Source organism: Lytechinus pictus, chromosome 13 (genome assembly GCF_037042905.1).
Source record: "Lytechinus pictus isolate F3 Inbred chromosome 13, Lp3.0, whole genome shotgun sequence".
NCBI lineage: Eukaryota > Metazoa > Echinodermata > Echinoidea > Temnopleuroida > Toxopneustidae > Lytechinus > Lytechinus pictus.
In genome coordinates, this window is record NC_087257.1 from 26983873 (window position 1) to 27006212 (window position 22340).

The window sequence follows — 22340 nt, forward strand, 5'->3', positions numbered from 1 at the left end:
GCTAATCAAACAGAAACAAAAGGACCCAGAATTCCTTGCGCTAGCGCGTCATCTGCCTGTGCGTTATACTACAGAGATCATTAAGCTACGATCTCCATCTTCCTTGAATTAAGCCCGTGACACTGAGACATGCATGTTGCCACTCAAGGAGAGGGGCCGGTGAGATGGACTCAAGTTGATGTATCCAGTTATCTCATAAATAAGAAAATCAGGTAAGTATTTTCATGATTTATTTCAATAACTAGGATGCATATACTTGATCTATGCTAGACCAGCACAGATCCAGCCGAGAGGAGGCATTTTCCAAGCAAAAAGTAAGAACATAAAGAACTAGGGAGATAAAGACAAGGAGGCCGCTGCCTTCATGGCTGATGACAAAGAGTTGATCAGATTTACGAACAGACTTTGTCCAATCGAGATACCATTTCAAAGCCCGGACAGGACACCAAACTTTATCTTCAGAAAGGAAGACGCGATCATTTGGTTCTTGACAATGACGAAGGTGTGGGAATAAAGCAGACTACGCACCAATGTGTTTGCCAAGTTTCATGACAATCCAACTGCATGCTCATTCCTACATGACCCCTTAAAACTTTGTTTGGCAGTTTAGTAGGGGTATACAAATTTCAGTATATCATAATCTTTCTTTGTAGCTTTCTATTATCCAATCAATAAATTTGAAAAGTGATCAAAGAGATATTTTCAATAACAAAACATTACTGACAGTGTGCTAGATGCTACATTTGAATTTTAATGGATGATAAAGAATTCAATTAACACTTCACCTCTTTTCCATAATCATTTAGCACATGTATTTCATATTTTAATACATCCAAACACTATAGAGGTCACTTTCTCGGATTATGTTCAGATTCATTTTAGTTACCACAACTAGCATGTATAAGATAAAAAAAATCTTTCTTACTAGTCATTTCTTCATACTTACCCTCACACCTAGGTAATTCACCAGAAAGAGTTGAATCCTCCTGACAAGTTACCGTATCAGATCCAGCAAGATTATGTCCATCATCACAATAATAAGAACATTGTTGGTTGATAGCAATGGAGTCCCCACCCTCGCAGTCAGTATCATCGGTATTTAGGTTTGATGGAAGCGATTCAGGTATTGAACAGGTGATTTCTATAATAGAAGTAAAGAGGACAAGTTTAGTGATTTGAACAGAATTCTTAGGCATGTGAGTGTCATCTAAATAAAAAATTGTGCAAAAAGCATTTTGCAGGTTCTAAACAAAGTTAAGAATAGGAAAAAATAAGTGCCACAAAGGGGTTAATTTATAATGGAATATACTCAAATACAATTGTTTACAAGGGTTTTATAGAGTATAGGTATAGATTATAACTAACAGTAATTAGAAATCAAGCTTTTAATAACTAATTTAATATTAACTGCACGCAGTAAAACTTTATGCCTCAATCCTTGACAGATAAAGAATGTATGACAAACCTAAAATCCAAATTTTTTAAATAAAGCCTTTGTGATCTATGATCTAATCACATCATTGTCATTCAAATATGCGTAAATAAGCTTAGAACAAGATCCCCCGCAAACATGATAATACTTACCTTATTTTCTTATTGACGAGTTAGCTGGTTACATCTACTTGACCTATGCTAGTTTTTGCTAATCAAACAGAAACAAAAGGACCCAGAATTCCTTGCGCTAGCGCGTCATCTCCCTGTGCGTTATACTACAGAGATCATTAAGCTACGATCTCCATCTTCCTTGAATTAAGCCCGTGACACTGAGACATGCATGTTGCCACTCAAGGAGAGGGGCCGGTGAGATGGACTCAAGTTGATGTATCCACTTATCTCATAAATAAGAAAATCAGGTAAGTATTTTCATGATTTATTTCAATAACTAGGATGCATATACTTGATCTATGCTAGACCAGCACAGATCCAGCCGAGAGGAGGCATTTTCCAAGCAAAAAGTAAGAACATAAAGAACTAGGGAGATAAAGACAAGGAGGCCGCTGCCTTCATGGCTGATGACAAAGAGTTGATCAGATTTACGAACAGACTTTGTCCAATCGAGATACCATTTCAAAGCCCGGACAGGACACCAAACTTTATCTTCAGAAAGGAAGACGCGATCATTTGGTTCTTGACAATGACGAAGGTGTGGGAATAAAGCAGACTACGCACCAATGTGTTTGCCAAGTTTCATGACAATCCAACTGCATGCTCATTCCTACATGACCCCTTAAAACTTTGTTTGGCAGTTTAGTAGGGGTATACAAATTTCAGTATATCATAATCTTTCTTTGTAGCTTTCTATTATCCAATCAATAAATTTGAAAAGTGATCAAAGATATATTTTCAATAACAAAACATTACTGACAGTGTGCTAGATGCTACATTTGAATTTTAATGGATGATAAAGAATTCAATCAACACTTCACCTCTTTTCCATAATCATTTAGCACATTTCATATTTTAATACATCCAAACACTACAGAGGTCACTTTCTCGGATTATGTTCAGATTCATTTTAGTTACCACAACTAGCATCTATAAGATAAAAAAAATCTTTCTTACTAGTCATTTCTTCATACTTACCCTCACACGTAGGTAATTCATCAGAAAGAGTTGAATCCTCCTGACAAGTTACCGTATCAGATCCAGCAAGATTATGTCCATCATCACAATAATAAGTACATTGTTGGTCGATATTAATGGAGTCCCCACCCTCGCAGTCAGTATCATTGGTATTTAGGTTTGATGGAAGCGATTCGGGTATTGAACAGGTGATTTCTATAATAGAAGTAAAGAGGACAAGTTTAGTGATTTGAACAGAATTCTTAGGCATGTGAGTGTCATCTAAATAAAAAATTGTGCAAAAAGCATTTTGCAGGTTCTAAACAAAGTTAAGAATAGGAAAAATAAGTGCCACAAAGGGGTTAATTTATAATGGAATATACTCAAATACAATTGTTTACAAGGGTTTTATAGAGTATAGGTATAGATTATAACTAACAGTAATTAGAAATCAAGCTTTTAATAACTAATTTAATATTAACTGCACGCAGTAAAACTTTATGCCTCAATCCTTGACAGATAAAGAATGTATGACACACCTAAAATCCAAATTTTTTAAATAAAGCCTTTGTGATCTATGATCTAATCACATCATTGTCATTCAAATATGCGTAAATAAGCTTAGAACAAGATCCCCCGCAAACATGATAATACTTACCTTATTTTCTTATTGACGAGTTAGCTGGATACATCTACTTGTCTGACCTATGCTAGTTTTTGCTAATCAAACAGAAACAAAAGGACCCAGAATTCCTTGCGCTAGCGCGTCATCTCCCTGTGCGTTATACTACAGAGATCATTAAGCTACGATCTCCATCTTCCTTGAATTAAGCCCGTGACACTGAGACATGCATGTTGCCACTCAAGGAGAGGGGCCGGTGAGATGGACTCAAGTTGATGTATCCAGTTATCTCATAAATAAGAAAATCAGGTAAGTATTTTCATGATTTATTTCAATAACTAGGATGCATATACTTGATCTATGCTAGACCAGCACAGATCCAGCCGAGAGGAGGCATTTTCCAAGCAAAAAGTAAGAACATAAAGAACTAGGGAGATAAAGACAAGGAGGCCGCTGCCTTCATGGCTGATGACAAAGAGTTGATCAGATTTATGAACAGACTTTGTCCAATCGAGATACCATTTCAAAGCCCGGACAGGACACCAAACTTTATCTTCAGAAAGGAAGACGCGATCATTTGGTTCTTGACAATGACGAAGGTGTGGGAATAAAGCAGACTACGCACCAATGTGTTTGCCAAGTTTCATGACAATCCAACTGCATGCTCATTCCTACATGACCCCTTAAAACTTTGTTTGGCAGTTTAGTAGGGGTATACAAATTTCAGTATATCATAATCTTTCTTTGTAGCTTTCTATTATCCAATCAATAAATTTGAAAAGTGATCAAAGAGATATTTTCAATAACAAAACATTACTGACAGTGTGCTAGATGCTACATTTGAATTTTAATGGATGATAAAGAATTCAATTAACACTTCACCTCTTTTCCATAATCATTTAGCACATTTAATATTTTAATACATCCAAACACTACAGAGGTCACTTTCTCGGATTATGTTCAGATTCATTTTAGTTACCACAACTAGCATCTATAAGATAAAAAAAATCTTTCTTACTAGTCATTTTTTCATACTTACCCTCACACGTAGGTAATTCACCAGAAAGAGTTGAATCCTCCTGACAAGTTACCGTATCAGATCCAGCAAGATTATGTCCATCATCACAATAATAAGTACATTGTTGGTCGATATTAATGGAGTCCCCACCCTCGCAGTCAGTATCATTGGTATTTAGGTTTGATGGAAGCGATTCGGGTATTGAACAGGTGACTTCTATAATAGAAGTAAAGAAGACAAGTTTAGTGATTTGAACAGAATTCTTAGGCATGTGAGTGTCATGAAAATAGAAAATTGTGCAAAAAGCATTTTGCAGGTTCTAAACAAAGTTAAGAATAGGAAAAAATAAGTGCCACAAAGGGGTTAATTTATAATGGAATATACTCAAATACAATTGTTTACAAGGGTTTTATAGAGTATAGGTATAGATTATTACTAACAGTAATTAGAAATCAAGCTTTTAATAACTAATTTAATATTAACTGCACGCAGTAAAACTTTATGCCTCAATCCTTGACAGATCAAGAATGTATGACACACCTAAAATCCAAATTTTTTAAATAAAGCCTGTGTGATCTATGATCTAATCACGTCATTGTCATTCAAATATGCGTAAATAAGCTTAGAACAAGCACCCCCGCAAACATGATAATACTTACCTTATTTTCTTATTGACGAGTTAGCTGGATACATCTACTTGACCTATGCTAGTTTTTGCTAATCAAACAGAAACAAAAGGACCCAGAATTCCTTGCGCTAGCGCGTCATCTCCCTGTGCGTTATACTACAGAGATCATTAAGCTACGATCTCCATCTTCCTTGAATTAAGCCCGTGACACTGAGACATGCATGTTGCCACTCAAGGAGAGGGGCCGGTGAGATGGACTCAAGTTGATGTATCCAGTTATCTCATAAATAAGAAAATCAGGTAAGTATTTTCATGATTTATTTCAATAACTAGGATGCATATACTTGATCTATGCTAGACCAGCACAGATCCAGCCGAGAGGAGGCATTTTCCAAGCAAAAAGTAAGAACATAAAGAACTAGGGAGATAAAGACAAGGAGGCCGCTGCCTTCATGGCTGATGACAAAGAGTTGATCAGATTTACGAACAGACTTTGTCCAAACGAGATACCATTTCAAAGCCCGGACAGGACACCAAACTTTATCTTCAGAAAGGAAGAAGCGATCATTTGGTTCTTGACAACGACGAAGGTGTGGGAATAAAGCAGACTACGCACCAATGTGTTTGCCAAGTTTCATGACAATCCAACTGCATGCTCATTCCTACATGACCCCTTAAAACTTTGTTTGGCAGTTTAGTAGGGGTATACAAATTTCAGTATATCATAATCTTTCTTTGTAGCTTTCTATTATCCAATCAATAAATTTGAAAAGTGATCAAAGAGATATTTTTGAATAACAAAACATTACTGACAGTGTGCTAGATGCTACATTTTAATTTTAATGGATGATAAAGAATTCAATTAACACTTCACCTCTTTTCCATAATCATTTAGCACATTTCATATTTTAATACATCCAAACACTATAGAGGTCACTTTCTCGGATTATGTTCAGATTCATTTTAGTTACCACAACTAGCATCGATAAGATACAAAAAATCTTTCTTACTAGTCATTTCTTCATACTTACCCTCACACGTAGGTAATTCACCAGAAAGAGTTGAATCCTCCTGACAAGTTACCGTATCAGATCCAGCAAGATTATGTCCATCATCACAATAATAAGAACATTGTTGGTTGATAGCAATGGAGTCCCCACCCTCGCAGTCAGTATCATCGGTATTTAGGTTTGATGGAAGCGATTCAGGTATTGAACAGGTGATTTCTATAATAGAAGTAAAGAGGACAAGTTTAGTGATTTGAACAGAATTCTTAGGCATGTGAGTGTCATCTAAATAAAAAATTGTGCAAAAAGCATTTTGCAGGTTCTAAACAAAGTTAAGAATAGGAAAAAATAAGTGCCACAAAGGGGTTAATTTATAATGGAATATACTCAAATACAATTGTTTACAAGGGTTTTATAGAGTATAGGTATAGATTATAACTAACAGTAATTAGAAATCAAGCTTTTAATAACTAATTTAATATTAACTGCACGCAGTAAAACTTTATGCCTCAATCCTTGACAGATAAAGAATGTATGACACACCTAAAATCCAAATTTTTTAAATAAAGCCTTTGTGATCTATGATCTAATCACATCATTGTCGTTCAAATATGCGTAAATAAGCTTAGAACAAGATCCCCCGCAAACATGATAATACTTACCTTATTTTCTTATTGACGAGTTAGCTGGATACATCTACTTGACCTATGCTAGTTTTTGCTGATCAAACAGAAACAAAAGGACCCAGAATTCCTTGCGCTAGCGCGTCATCTCCCTGTGCGTTATACTACAGAGATCATTAAGCTACGATCTCCATCTTCCTTGAATTAAGCCCGTGACACTGAGACATGCATGTTGCCACTCAAGGAGAGGGGCCGGTGAGATGGACTCAAGTTGATGTATCCAGTTATCTCATAAATAAGAAAATCAGGTAAGTATTTTCATGATTTATTTCAATAACTAGGATGCATATACTTGATCTATGCTAGACCAGCACAGATCCAGCCGAGAGGAGGCATTTTCCAAGCAAAAAGTAAGAACATAAAGAACTAGGGAGATAAAGACAAGGAGGCCGCTGCCTTCATGGCTGATGACAAAGAGTTGATCAGATTTACGAACATACTTTGTCCAATCGAGATACCATTTCAAAGCCCGGACAGGACACCAAACTTTATCTTCAGAAAGGAAGACGCGATCATTTGGTTCTTGACAACGACGAAGGTGTGGGAATAAAGAAGACTACGCACCAATGTGTTTGCCAAGTTTCATGACAATCCAACTGCATGCTCATTCCTACATGACCCCTTAAAACTTTGTTTGGCAGTTTAGTAGGGGTATACAAATTTCAGTATATCATAATCTTTCTTTGTAGCTTTCTATTATCCAATCAATAAATTTGAAAAGTAATCAAAGAGATATTTTCAATAACAAAACATTACTGACAGAGTGTGCTAGATGCTACATTTGAATTTTAATGGATGATAAAGAATTCAATTAACACTTCACCTCTTTTCCATAATCATTTAGCACATTTCATATTTTAATACATCCAAACACTATAGAGGTCACTTTCTCGGATTATGTTCAGATTCATTTTAGTTACCACAACTAGCATCTATAAGATAAAAAAAATCTTTCTATCTAGTCATTTCTTCATACTTACCCTCACACGTAGGTAGATCACCAGAAAGAGTTGAATCCTCCTGACAAGTTACCGTATCAGATCCAGCAAGATTATGTCCATCATCACAATAATAAGTACATTGTTGGTTGATAGTAATGGAGTCTCCACCCTCGCAGTCAGTATCATTGGTATTTAGGTTTGATGGAAGCGATTCAGGTATTGAACAGGTGATTTCTATAATAAAAGTAAAAAGGACAAGTTTAGTGATTTGAACAGAATTCTTAGGCATGTGAGTGTCATGAAAATAGAAAATTGTGCAAAAAGCATTTTGCAGGTTCTAAACAAAGTTAAGAATAGGAAAAAATAAGTGCCACAAAGGGGTTAATTTATAATGGAATATACTCAAATACAATTGTTTACAAGGGTTTTATAGAGTATAGGTATAGATTATTACTAACAGTAATAAGAAATCAAGCTTTTAATAACTAATTTAATATTAACTGCACGCAGTAAAACTTCATGCCTCAATCCTTGACAGATCAAGAATGTATGACACACCTAAAATCCAAATTTTTAAATAAAGCCTGTGTGATCTATGATCTAATCACATCATTGTCATTCAAATATGCGTAAATAAGCTTAGAACGAGATCCCCCGCAAACATGATAATACTTACCTTATTTTCTTATTGACGAGTTAGCTGGATACATCTACTTGGTCTATACTAGTTTTTGCTAATCAAACAGAAACAAAAGGACCCAGAATTCCTTGCGCTAGCGCGTCATCTCCCTGTGCGTTATACTACAGAGATCATTAAGCTACGATCTCCATCTTCCTTGAATTAAGCCCGTGACACTGAGACATGCATGTTGCCACGCAAGGAGAGGGGCCGGTGAGATGGACTCAAGTTGATGTATCCAGTTATCTCATAAATAAGAAAATCAGGTAAGTATTTTCATGATTTCTTTCAATAACTAGGATACATATACTTGATCTATGCTAGACCAGCACAGATCCAGCCGAGAGGAGGCATTTTCCAAGCAAAAAGTAAGAACATAAAGAACTAGGGAGATAAATACAAGGAGGCCGCTGCCTTCATGGCTGATGACAAAGAGTTGATCAGATTTACGAACAGACTTTGTCCAATCGAGATACCAATTCAAAGCCCGGACAGGACACCAAACTTTATCTTCAGAAAGGAAGACGCGATCATTTGGTTCTTGACAATGACGAAGGTGTGGGAATAAAGCAGACTACGCACCAATGTGTCTGCCAAGTTTCATGACAATCCAACTGCATGCTCATTCCTACATGACCCCTTAAAACTTTGTTTGGCAGTTAAGTAGGGGTATACAAATTTCAGTATATCATAATCTTTCTTTGTAGCTTTCTATTATCCAATCAAAAAATTTGAAAAGTGATCAAAGAGATATTTTCAATAACAAAACATTACTGACAGAGTGTGCTAGATGCTACATTTGAATTTTAATGGATGATAAAGAATTCAATTAACACTTCACCTCTTTTCCATAATCATTTAGCACATTTCATATTTTAATACATCCAAACACTATAGAGGTCACTTTCTCGGATTATGTTCAGATTCATTTTAGTTACCACAACTAGCATCTATAAGATAAAAAAAATCTTTCTATCTAGTCATTTCTTCATACTTACCCTCACACGTAGGTAGATCACCAGAAAGAGTTGAATCCTCCTGACAAGTTACCGTATCAGATCCAGCAAGATTATGTCCATCATCACAATAATAAGTACATTGTTGGTTGATAGTAATGGAGTCTCCACCCTCGCAGTCAGTATCATTGGTATTTAGGTTTGATGGAAGCGATTCAGGTATTGAACAGGTGACTTCTATAATAAAAGTAAAAAGGACAAGTTTAGTGATTTGAACAGAATTCTTAGGCATGTGAGTGTCATCTAAATAAAAAATTGTGCAAAAAGCATTTTGCAGGTTCTAAACAAAGTTAAGAATAGGAAAAAATAAGTGCCACAAAGGGGTTAATTTATAATGGAATATACTCAAATACAATTGTTTACAAGGGTTTTATAGAGTATAGGTATAGATTATTACTAACAGTAATAAGAAATCAAGCTTTTAATAACTAATTTAATATTAACTGCACGCAGTAAAACTTCATGCCTCAATCCTTGACAGATCAAGAATGTATGACACACCTAAAATCCAAATTTTTAAATAAAGCCTGTGTGATCTATGATCTAATCACATCATTGTCATTCAAATATGCGTAAATAAGCTTAGAACGAGATCCCCCGCAAACATGATAATACTTACCTTATTTTCTTATTGACGAGTTAGCTGGATACATCTACTTGGTCTATACTAGTTTTTGCTAATCAAACAGAAACAAAAGGACCCAGAATTCCTTGCGCTAGCGCGTCATCTCCCTGTGCGTTATACTACAGAGATCATTAAGCTACGATCTCCATCTTCCTTGAATTAAGCCCGTGACACTGAGACATGCATGTTGCCACGCAAGGAGAGGGGCCGGTGAGATGGACTCAAGTTGATGTATCCAGTTATCTCATAAATAAGAAAATCAGGTAAGTATTTTCATGATTTCTTTCAATAACTAGGATACATATACTTGATCTATGCTAGACCAGCACAGATCCAGCCGAGAGGAGGCATTTTCCAAGCAAAAAGTAAGAACATAAAGAACTAGGGAGATAAAGACAAGGAGGCCGCTGCCTTCATGGCTGATGACAAAGAGTTGATCAGATTTACGAACAGACTTTGTCCAATCGAGATACCAATTCAAAGCCCGGACAGGACACCAAACTTTATCTTCAGAAAGGAAGACGCGATCATTTGGTTCTTGACAATGACGAAGGTGTGGGAATAAAGCAGACTACGCACCAATGTGTCTGCCAAGTTTCATGACAATCCAACTGCATGCTCATTCCTACATGACCCCTTAAAACTTTGTTTGGCAGTTAAGTAGGGGTATACAAATTTCAGTATATCATAATCTTTCTTTGTAGCTTTCTATTATCCAATCAAAAAATTTGAAAAGTGATCAAAGAGATATTTTCAATAACAAAACATTACTGACAGAGTGTGCTAGATGCTACATTTGAATTTTAATGGATGATAAAGAATTCAATTAACACTTCACCTCTTTTCCATAATCATTTAGCACATTTCATATTTTAATACATCCAAACACTATAGAGGTCACTTTCTCGGATTATGTTCAGATTCATTTTAGTTACCACAACTAGCATCTATAAGATAAAAAAAATCTTTCTATCTAGTCATTTCTTCATACTTACCCTCACACGTAGGTAGATCACCAGAAAGAGTTGAATCCTCCTGACAAGTTACCGTATCAGATCCAGCAAGATTATGTCCATCATCACAATAATAAGTACATTGTTGGTTGATAGTAATGGAGTCTCCACCCTCGCAGTCAGTATCATTGGTATTTAGGTTTGATGGAAGCGATTCAGGTATTGAACAGGTGACTTCTATAATAAAAGTAAAAAGGACAAGTTTAGTGATTTGAACAGAATTCTTAGGCATGTGAGTGTCATGAAAATAGAAAATTGTGCAAAAAGCATTTTGCAGGTTCTAAACAAAGTTAAGAATAGGAAAAAATAAGTGCCACAAAGGGGTTAATTTATAATGGAATATACTCAAATACAATTGTTTACAAGGGTTTTATAGAGTATAGGTATAGATTATTACTAACAGTAATAAGAAATCAAGCTTTTAATAACTAATTTAATATTAACTGCACGCAGTAAAACTTCATGCCTCAATCCTTGACAGATCAAGAATGTATGACACACCTAAAATCCAAATTTTTAAATAAAGCCTGTGTGATCTATGATCTAATCACATCATTGTCATTCAAATATGCGTAAATAAGCTTAGAACGAGATCCCCCGCAAACATGATAATACTTACCTTATTTTCTTATTGACGAGTTAGCTGGATACATCTACTTGGTCTATACTAGTTTTTGCTAATCAAACAGAAACAAAAGGACCCAGAATTCCTTGCGCTAGCGCGTCATCTCCCTGTGCGTTATACTACAGAGATCATTAAGCTACGATCTCCATCTTCCTTGAATTAAGCCCGTGACACTGAGACATGCATGTTGCCACGCAAGGAGAGGGGCCGGTGAGATGGACTCAAGTTGATGTATCCAGTTATCTCATAAATAAGAAAATCAGGTAAGTATTTTCATGATTTCTTTCAATAACTAGGATACATATACTTGATCTATGCTAGACCAGCACAGATCCAGCCGAGAGGAGGCATTTTCCAAGCAAAAAGTAAGAACATAAAGAACTAGGGAGATAAAGACAAGGAGGCCGCTGCCTTCATGGCTGATGACAAAGAGTTGATCAGATTTACGAACAGACTTTGTCCAATCGAGATACCAATTCAAAGCCCGGACAGGACACCAAACTTTATCTTCAGAAAGGAAGACGCGATCATTTGGTTCTTGACAATGACGAAGGTGTGGGAATAAAGCAGACTACGCACCAATGTGTCTGCCAAGTTTCATGACAATCCAACTGCATGCTCATTCCTACATGACCCCTTAAAACTTTGTTTGGCAGTTAAGTAGGGGTATACAAATTTCAGTATATCATAATCTTTCTTTGTAGCTTTCTATTATCCAATCAAAAAATTTGAAAAGTGATCAAAGAGATATTTTCAATAACAAAACATTACTGACAGAGTGTGCTAGATGCTACATTTGAATTTTAATGGATGATAAAGAATTCAATTAACACTTCACCTCTTTTCCATAATCATTTAGCACATTTCATATTTTAATACATCCAAACACTATAGAGGTCACTTTCTCGGATTATGTTCAGATTCATTTTAGTTACCACAACTAGCATCTATAAGATAAAAAAAATCTTTCTATCTAGTCATTTCTTCATACTTACCCTCACACGTAGGTAGATCACCAGAAAGAGTTGAATCCTCCTGACAAGTTACCGTATCAGATCCAGCAAGATTATGTCCATCATCACAATAATAAGTACATTGTTGGTTGATAGTAATGGAGTCTCCACCCTCGCAGTCAGTATCATTGGTATTTAGGTTTGATGGAAGCGATTCAGGTATTGAACAGGTGATTTCTATAATAGAAGTAAAGAAGACAAGTTAAGTGATTTGAACAGAATTCTTAGGCATGTGAGTGTCATGAAAATAGAAAATTGTGCAAAAAGTATTTTGCAGATTCTAAACAAAGTTAAGAATAGGAAAAAATAAGTGCCCCAAAGGGGTTAATTTATAATGGAATATACTCAAATACAATTGTTTACAAGGGTTTTATAGAGTATAGGTATAGATTATTACTAACAGTAATAAGAAATCAAGCTTTTAATAACTAATTTAATATTAACTGCACGCAGTCAAACTCCATGCCTCAATCCTTGCCAGATTATGAATGTATGACACACCTAAAATCCAATTTTTTTTAATAAAGCCTGTGTGATCTATGATCTAATCACATCATTGTCATTCAAATATGCGTAAATTAGCTTACAACGAGATCCCCCGCAAACATGATAATACTTACCTTATTTTCTTATTGACGAGTTAGCTGGATACATCTACTTGGTCTATGCTAGTTTTTGCTAATCAAACAGAAACAAAAGGACCCAGAATTCCTTGCGCTAGCGCGTCATCTCCCTGTGCGTTATACTACAGAGATCATTAAGCTACGATCTCCATCTTCCTTGAATTAAGCCCGTGACACTGAGACATGCATGTTGCCACGCAAGGAGAGGGGCCGGTGAGATGGACTCAAGTTGATGTATCCAATTATCTCATAAATAAGAAAATCAGGTAAGTATTTTCATGATTTATTTCAATAACTAGGATACATATACTTGATCTATGCTAGACCAGCACAGATCCAGCCGAGAGGAGGCATTTTCCAAGCAAAAAGTAAGAACATAAAGAACTAGGGAGATAAAGACAAGGAGGCCGCTGCCTTCATGGCTGATGACAAAGAGTTGATCAGATTTACGAACAGACTTTGTCCAATCGAGATACCATTTCAAAGCCCGGACAGGACACCAAACTTTATCTTCAGAAAGGAAGACGCGATCATTTGGTTCTTGACAATGACGAAGGTGTGGGAATAAAGCAGACTACGCACCAATGTGTCTGCCAAGTTTCATGACAATCCAACTGCATGCTCATTCCTACATGACCCCTTAAAACTTTGTTTGGCAGTTAAGTAGGGGTATACAAATTTCAGTATATCATAATCTTTCTTTGTAGCTTTCTATTATCCAATCAAAAAATTTGAAAAGTGATCAAAGAGATATTTTCAATAACAAAACATTACTGACAGAGTGTGCTAGATGCTACATTTGAATTTTAATGGATGATAAAGAATTCAATTAACACTTCACCTCTTTTCCATAATCATTTAGCACATTTCATATTTTAATACATCCAAACACTATAGAGGTCACTTTCTCGGATTATGTTCAGATTCATTTTAGTTACCACAACTAGCATCTATAAGATAAAAAAAATCTTTCTTCCTAGTCATTTCTTCATACTTACCCTCACACGTAGGTAATTCACCAGAAAGAGTTGAATCCTCCTGACAAGTTACCGTATCAGATCCAGCAAGATTATGTCCATCATCACAATAATAAGTACATTGTTGGTTGATAGTAATGGAGTCCCCACCCTCGCAGTCAGTATCATTGGTATTTAGGTTTGATGGAAGCGATTCAGGTATTGAACAGGTGACTTCTATAATAGAAGTAAAGAAGACAAGTTAAGTGATTTGAACAGAATTCTTAGGCATGTGAGTGTCATGAAAATAGAAAATTGTGCAAAAAGTATTTTGCAGATTCTAAACAAAGTTAAGAATAGGAAAAAATAAGTGCCCCAAAGGGGTTAATTTATAATGGAATATACTCAAATACAATTGTTTACAAGGGTTTTATAGAGTATAGGTATAGATTATTACTAACAGTAATAAGAAATCAAGCTTTTAATAACTAATTTAATATTAACTGCACGCAGTCAAACTCCATGCCTCAATCCTTGCCAGATTATGAATGTATGACACACCTAAAATCCAATTTTTTTAAATAAAGCCTGTGTGATCTATGATCTAATCACATCATTGTCATTCAAATATGCGTAAATAAGCTTACAACGAGATCCCCCGCAAACATGATAATACTTACCTTATTTTCTTATTGACGAGTTAGCTGGATACATCTACTTGGTCTATGCTAGTTTTTGCTAATCAAACAGAAACAAAAGGACCCAGAATTCCTTGCGCTAGCGCGTCATCTCCCTGTGCGTTATACTACAGAGATCATTAAGCTACGATCTCCATCTTCCTTGAATTAAGCCCGTGACACTGAGACATGCATGTTGCCACGCAAGGAGAGGGGCCGGTGAGATGGACTCAAGTTGATGTATCCAATTATCTCATAAATAAGAAAATCAGGTAAGTATTTTCATGATTTATTTCAATAACTAGGATACATATACTTGATCTATGCTAGACCAGCACAGATCCAGCCGAGAGGATGCATTTTCCAAGCGAAAAGTAAGAACATAAAGAACTAGGGAGATAAAGACAAGGAGGCCACTGCCTTCATGGCTGATGACAAAGAGTTGATCAGATTTACGAACAGACTTTGTCCAATCGAGATACCATTTCAAAGCCCGGACAGGACACCAAACTTTATCTTCAGAAAGGAAGACGTGATCATTTGGTTCTTGACAATGACGAAGGTGTGGGAATAAAGCAGACTACGCACCAATGTGTCTGCCAAGTTTCATGACAATCCAACTGCATGCTCATTCCTACATGACCCCTTAAAACTTTGTTTGGCAGTTTAGTAGGGGTATATAAATTTCAGTATATCATAATCTTTCTTTGTAGCTTTCTATTATCCAATCAAAAATTTTGAAAAGTGATCAAAGAGATATTTTCAATAACAAAACATTACTGACAGAGTGTGCTAGATGCTACATTTGAATTTTAATGGATGATAAAGAATTCAATTAACACTTCACCTCATTTCCATAATCATTTAGCACATTTCATATTTTAATACATCCAAACACTATAGAGGTCACTTTCTCGGATTATGTTCAGATTCATTTTAGTTACCACAACTAGCATCGATAAGATAAAAAAAAATCTTTCTTAGGGCTATTCCACGGTTACTCACGTTACATTTGGAGACACCTTGACTCATACTTGGAGCTGTAACTCCATTATTATTGATAGGAACTAAACATCTCCTTATCACAACAAAGTACACAGTCTGACTATCCTTTGTACAGAAACAAAACTTGGGAAATTTTATTATGCTCCTGGCAAATCTTTGGAATGTGTCGGTTACTCACGTTACATGATTTGGACATGCATAAAATGAAAAGTCGACATAAGTGAAAAGTCTCCTCATACAAGGCTTTTATGAAAGTTGATTATATCCATTTCAAAGAAGTATATTAGGGAGACAAACTTTGTACATAATTAAAAAAATAAAGAACACATGGTTTTTACTTGGGGTGCAGATAATATGGTTACTCACGTTACGGTTACTCACGTTACATTTTGTCCATGTATTGTTAACAACACAAATGTCATTAAAAATTCAATGTGTGTAAAACTCATTGCTAGGAACATCAAAAAGAGAGATTTTATACAAAAAATTGGAACAATTGGAGCTTTATTAGGAAGTAAGAGGGAAAAGTATGATTTTGCTTACTAATTATGCATAAATTAGCATAATTGCTTAATACCAATTTGAATGAAATAAATTACTGTATAGTATTGTAGATTATGTCCAAGACAACCTGCGTGCAAATTTTCGGCGTGATCGTACAGCCAATGGCCGAGATCTCAAGGGGGGCCTGGGAGGCCCCACCCACCCCCCCCCCCCCCGGGCCATATTAACTCCCAAAATACCCCAGCCTAGATAGGGTTACAGGTAAGGACATTCAATGTGTTGTTCGAACACTCTTTAAAGTTTGGTTAATCCAAACCAAGTCTTACTAATGCACTCTCGCATTGTGAATACTTCTACTAATATTCAATTTTTTGTGTGATTGTATGACCACTGATATTTTGATGAACAAAGAGTCACATCAAAGAGGTGTACCATCATTTCGCTTTTAATTAATCAAAAATAACTTCACAACTCACCATGAGACTTAAAACTTGACATCCCACAGAAAATGTTACCTAACTGCATAATTTTTACTGGTTACTCACATTACATGATGGTTACTCACATTACAAAGTTACTCACGTTACAGTTTTTCTTCATCATTTTTATAAAAAATTGTACTTTTTAATGATTTTGATAGTCATCACTGTGTCAAAGATTGTTTGAAGGAAGAGAATTTAAAATCCCACCAATTAACTGTGAAGAATTTTTCTCTCAGAAAACAAAGTCAGTTTTTTCGGTTACTCACGTTACATCACCTGACCAGGTTGCAATATTCATTTTTGAATGAGTACTACAAATGCTTGAAAAGCTGTTGTGTATTTTAGGTAATTTGACTCTTCTAAACTTTAGAAATATATAAAGTGGTATGTTGTTGCAATAACAAAATGGTAATAAGGCATATTTCATTTTTCACTATTTTTCTTGTATTTTGGTACAGAATGGAAGACACAACTTTTGACCATTTTTTTCCAAAGTATAGATATGAAAATAAACTTTTTATTTGTTGTTCCTGAAACTATCATGTATGAAGGACTTAAAGTATTAAAAAATTCAAGAAAATATTGAATTTGAATTTTTAAGTTCATGTCCACCAACCTGTGGAATTGCCCCTTACTAGTCATTTCTTCATACTTACCCTCACACGTAGGTAATTCACCAGAAAGAGTTGAATCCTCCTGACAAGTTACCGTATCAGATCCAGCAAGATTATGTCCATCATCACAATAATAAGAACATTGTTGGTTGATAGTAATGGAGTTCCCACCCTCACAGTCAGTATCATTGGTATTTAGGTTTGATGGAAGCGATTCAGGTATTGAACAGGTGATTTCTATAATAGAAGTAAAAAGGACAAGTTAAGTGATTTGAACAGAATTCTTAGGCATGTGAGTGTCATGAAAATAGAAAATTGTGCAAAAAGTATTTTGCAGGTTCTAAACAAAGTTAAGAATAGGAAAAAATAAGTGCCACAAAGGGGTTAATTTATAATGGAATATTCTCAAATACAATTGTTTACAAGGGTTTTATAGAGTATAGGTATAGATTATTACTAACAGTAATTAGAAATCAAGCTTTTAATAACTAATTTAATATTAACTGCACGCAGTAAAACTTCATGCCTCAATCCTTCACGGATCAAGAATGTATGACACACCTAAAATCCAAATTTTTTAAATAAAGCCTGTGTGATCTATGATCTAATCACATCATTGTCATTCAAATATGCGTAAATAAACTTAGAACGAGATCCCCCCCAAACATGATAATAATTACCTTATTTTCTTATTTACGAGTTAGCTGGATACATCTACTTGACCTATGCTAGTTTTTGCTAATCAAACAGAAACAAAAGGACCCAGAATTCCTTGCGCTAGCGCGTCATCTCCCTGTGCGTTATACTACAGAGATCATTAAGCTACGATCTCCATCTTCCTTGAATTAAGCCTGTGACACTGAGACATGCATGTTGCCACGCAAGGAGAGGGGCCGGTGAGATGGACTCAAGTTGATGTATCCAGTTATCTCATAAATAAGAAAATCAGCAAATCAGAAAAGCAACCCGCCTGCGAGAAAACGTATCTTATGTTTAGACTCACAAGAAAGCAGAACAAAATACGTGAAAATAAATATCACAGAGAGCTCAGCGCGATGGGATATGCTTAAAACAATCATAAATCGAAAAATAAGATTGAAATAAGGGAACAAATGTACAATAATAGAATCCAAAATGTGAAACAAAATTGCAAATTTGGGAGTGTACTTAGCTTGCGACTATACTCGACGGCAGGCAAAAGTAAAGAGGAAATGGACGCCAGATTGCGCGATGATCTTGGGATAGTGCGTTCATAGGGAGATGCAGCGCGCGCGCAGGAAAATTGTGTACTTTTTATTCGGCGTGCAAGTTAATCGTAATGAACTAGCAAATCAAATGAGTATATCCCAGTTATTGATAGTAAATAATCAAACTAATTGTGATTGTCATAAAAAATTAGAGTGCAAGATAAGTGTGCCCACCGCATACGATGACTCAATTCACCTATCTTCAGTCATGTAGAGTGACTTTTGTGTCTGTTGTCAAGACGATGATACCCTAATTCCTGATGAGGCCTGTTCACGTGGGTTGTGCAGTATAGGTTTAAATACTTGACAAGTAAAATGTAGCTTTATCTCATTACTGATCATGATAATCATATTTTGATGAATTAAAATACACATGGAATGGAGAAAAACATGTCATGTCAAATTTATATGGACATACGATATGTCTGAAAGTACATGCATGATGGTCCTTGTTTTGAGAAAACAAAAAGAAAAAATATCGGTAAATGAGAACTCTTGATTTCTTATGTCATTTTTTCAGGATAAATCAATATCATAATTTTAAAGAAGCCTTGAAAATGTGAGTGACGTTTTTGTTTACATAATCCAAAAAAAGAAGCAAATGAATTTTCATGCAACAACAAAATGGATTCCAGCTCATTTTAGGTGTGTGGATATAGCCGTTGAGAATTCAAAATGTTTCAGGTGTTATCACAAACCTAATTGCACTGTTTCGCTGGGCCTGTTAGCATGGATTTCCCCTTTAACTACCAAATTTTATTGATATGTATATACCTTCACAACTTGGTCTGTCATCAGTAAAGTCCCCAGAGTCCAAACATTCCATACTAGATGTTTCTCCAGTTAAAGAATAGCCAGTTTCACAAGAAAATTCGCAAGATGTACCAGATCGAACCCTCACATTCATTGTGCAATTTGTTGAAAGAGGTAAAGACATGCTTGGTACAAGACACGTATTAACTGTAACATGAGATACATAAAAAGATATGAACACAATATTTCAGCTACTGTAATCTGATGTAGCTTCCTCTATATCATTCATAATCTAATATGACTGTAATTATACATGAACTATTAGATTAGGGATTCTTTGAAAGGTCAGGTTCTGAACTGAATTCATAATGAAACAGGTGGAACGCCTCTGGCAGTCTCGCCTGCATTATGCATTTCGATATAGCAGCAGTGCTGCCTTTGAAAACAGCTAATGACTACTTTACTCACAGAAGAAAACACTAATATGATAATAAAATATTATGTCCATTGACCCAAAAGGACCTTTGACCATGTGACCTAAGACATGCGCAAAACAATCATTCATACTTGATCACCCTTATGTCGATGTTTCATGAGCTAGATCCATAAACTTTCTAAGTTATGATGCCAATTCAAAACATACTCCCAACACGGCCAGAGTTCATTGGCCTTTAAATGACCTTTGATCTTGGCCATGTTCCTGAAACTTGCAAAGGGTATTCAGGGATACATTGCTGCTCTTATGTCCAAGGTTCATGAACTAGATCCATAAATTTCTAAATTTATGATAACAGTTCCACAAATACCCAAAAAAATACCCCCAAAATTACCAAAGTTTGTTGCCCCTAAATGACCTTTGACCTTGGTCATGTGACCTGAAACTCGCACATGGTATTCAGGGAAACATGGTTGCTCTTATGTCCAAGTTTCATGAACTAAATCCATAAACTTTTAAAGTTATGATGAAAATTCCTCAAATAACCCCAACATGGCCAAAGTTCGTTGACCTTTGACCTTAATCATGTGACCTGAAACTCACGTAGGATCTATAGTGGTACACTATTACCCTTATGTCTAAGTTTTAAGAACTAGGTCCATATAATTTCGAAGTTATGACAACATTTCAAAAACTTAACCTTGGTTAATATTTTGATATTGATTCCCCCAATATGGTCTAAGTTCATTGACCCTAAATGACCTTCAACCTTGGTCATGTGACCTGAAACTCAGGCAGGATGTTCATTAATACTGGATTACACTTATGTCTGAGTTTCATGAACTAGATTCATATACTTTCTAAGTTATGATGATATTTCAAAAACTTAACCTTGGTTAAGATTTTAATGTTGACGAGGACGCCACCACCGTCGGAAAAGCAGCGCCTATAGTCTCGCTCTGCTATGCAGGCGAGACAAATATAAAAATGTGCATTAGCATAGATAATCTAATTATTGACGTAAATAAGGCAGAACAAGCACCATCACTTAGCCTGTTACATTATCACACTTTACTTGTTGTCCACTGTACTTTATAAAGGACAAGTCCACCCCAACAAAAAGTTGATTTGAATAAAAAGAGAAAAATCCCACAAGCATAACACTGGAAATTTCATCAAAATCGGATGTAAAATAAGAAAGTTATGACATTCTAAAGTTTTGTTTAATTTCACAAAATAGTTATATGCATATCCCGGTCGGTATGCAAATGAGGGAACTGATGATATCACTCACTCTATATTTCTTTTGTATTTTATTATGTGAAATATGAAATATTCTAATTTTGTCCTCCTTGTCCTATGAAACAAAATTGTATTACTCCCTGAACATGTGGAATTACCATTGTTTAACATATTATGGTTTAGTCAAGTTGGTCCTTGCCGTCAAATCTGTAATAATTGAAAAATTGTATAATTCAAACAATAAAAAACAAAAGAAAAAGTGAGTGAGGGACATCATCGATTCTCTTTTTTGCATGTGACTAAACTGTGCATATAACTATTTTGTGAAAAATAAGCGAAACTTTGAAATGTCATAACTTTCTTATTTCAAGTCCGATTTTGATGAAATTTTCAGTATTATGCGTGTCTGATTTTTCTCTATTGATTTAAATCAACATTTTTCTGAGGTGGACTTGTCCTTTAACCCTAAATAGACTGGGCTATTTTGATGCCTAAGAAGACTGGGGGGGGCTGATTCAGCCCCCCCCTATGATCTCGGCCGTCGACCGCGCGATCGCGACGAAAATTGGCACGTGCATTACCCATAGCATAATCTCCAAGACTGTAGGATGAAATTTCCGAAAAATCTCATTATTCATTAATTATGCTAATTTATGCGTAAAATCAAAGATTTGCTCTAATTAACTAAATAAGGCCTCTAAACTGCCAATTTTTTATTCACAGACTCTTTGAAGGATTCTGATCAAATGTACTTAAAAAAAAATTCAATATCACAATTCTTTTCTTATGTATTTTATTGTTTTTAAAATTTCTTATGTATTTCTGTGTTTTTCGACTTTTTGTTTCTTATTGTTTTTTCAATGGAAATCGTCCGCTACTTTATTCTGACCATAAACAAGATGAAATTAATTGAGTTTGATTAGTAAAATTGAAAATAATGATACATTTATGAATTTTGGCTAAAAACACAATTTGCATTGGATTTGTACACAAATTCACGTTTTTGAGCAATTTCGGGTCGACATGCACTTACAAAATGTTGCGTAATTTCAGAACCACGTACCCGGGCCTCGCAAATTTGGTCTCAAAAGTTGCGCAAGACTTGAAAGAGAAAAGTCATGGAACGACGTGGCGCCGGCTTTTCATGTTACAGATTTATCGTGAAAAATGTCGAGGGGGGGGCTGAATCAGCCCCCCCCCCCCCAGTCTTTTTAGGGTTAAGGCAAAGCTTGATCATATTAGATATATTCCAAACCGTGTGAATATGTGATGCAAGAAGTAATGGTAATCTCTGCTAACAAAGAATGAACTTCTTCATTGTCATCATGACTATTCTTTTTAAGAACAGGCACTGTCAATGATGCATCCC

At 35.5% G+C, this 22340-nt stretch overlaps 2 protein-coding genes across 2 annotated transcripts in view; both read right to left on the reverse strand.

Annotated features, from left to right (window-relative positions):
• The window catches only part of LOC129274243 (sushi, von Willebrand factor type A, EGF and pentraxin domain-containing protein 1-like), a 43377-nt gene extending 24495 nt beyond the window's left edge, over positions 1-18882 (reverse strand). The window contains exons 1-11 of the mRNA XM_064108485.1: positions 18876-18882; positions 17336-17530; positions 14054-14248; positions 12415-12609; positions 10777-10971; positions 9139-9333; positions 7501-7695; positions 5862-6056; positions 4224-4418; positions 2584-2778; positions 947-1141 (exon numbers count right to left, since the gene is read on the reverse strand). Coding sequence (XP_063964555.1) covers positions 947-1141; positions 2584-2778; positions 4224-4418; positions 5862-6056; positions 7501-7695; positions 9139-9333; positions 10777-10971; positions 12415-12609; positions 14054-14248; positions 17336-17530; positions 18876-18882 — 1957 coding nt within the window. The remainder of the gene's footprint in view (positions 1-946; positions 1142-2583; positions 2779-4223; positions 4419-5861; positions 6057-7500; positions 7696-9138; positions 9334-10776; positions 10972-12414; positions 12610-14053; positions 14249-17335; positions 17531-18875) is intronic.
• The window catches only part of LOC129274247 (uncharacterized), a 169005-nt gene that overhangs the window by 99507 nt on the left and 47158 nt on the right, over positions 1-22340 (reverse strand). Inside the window, exon 26 of the mRNA XM_064108955.1 lies at positions 19315-19500. Within this exon, the coding sequence (XP_063965025.1) occupies positions 19315-19500 (186 nt within the window). The remainder of the gene's footprint in view (positions 1-19314; positions 19501-22340) is intronic.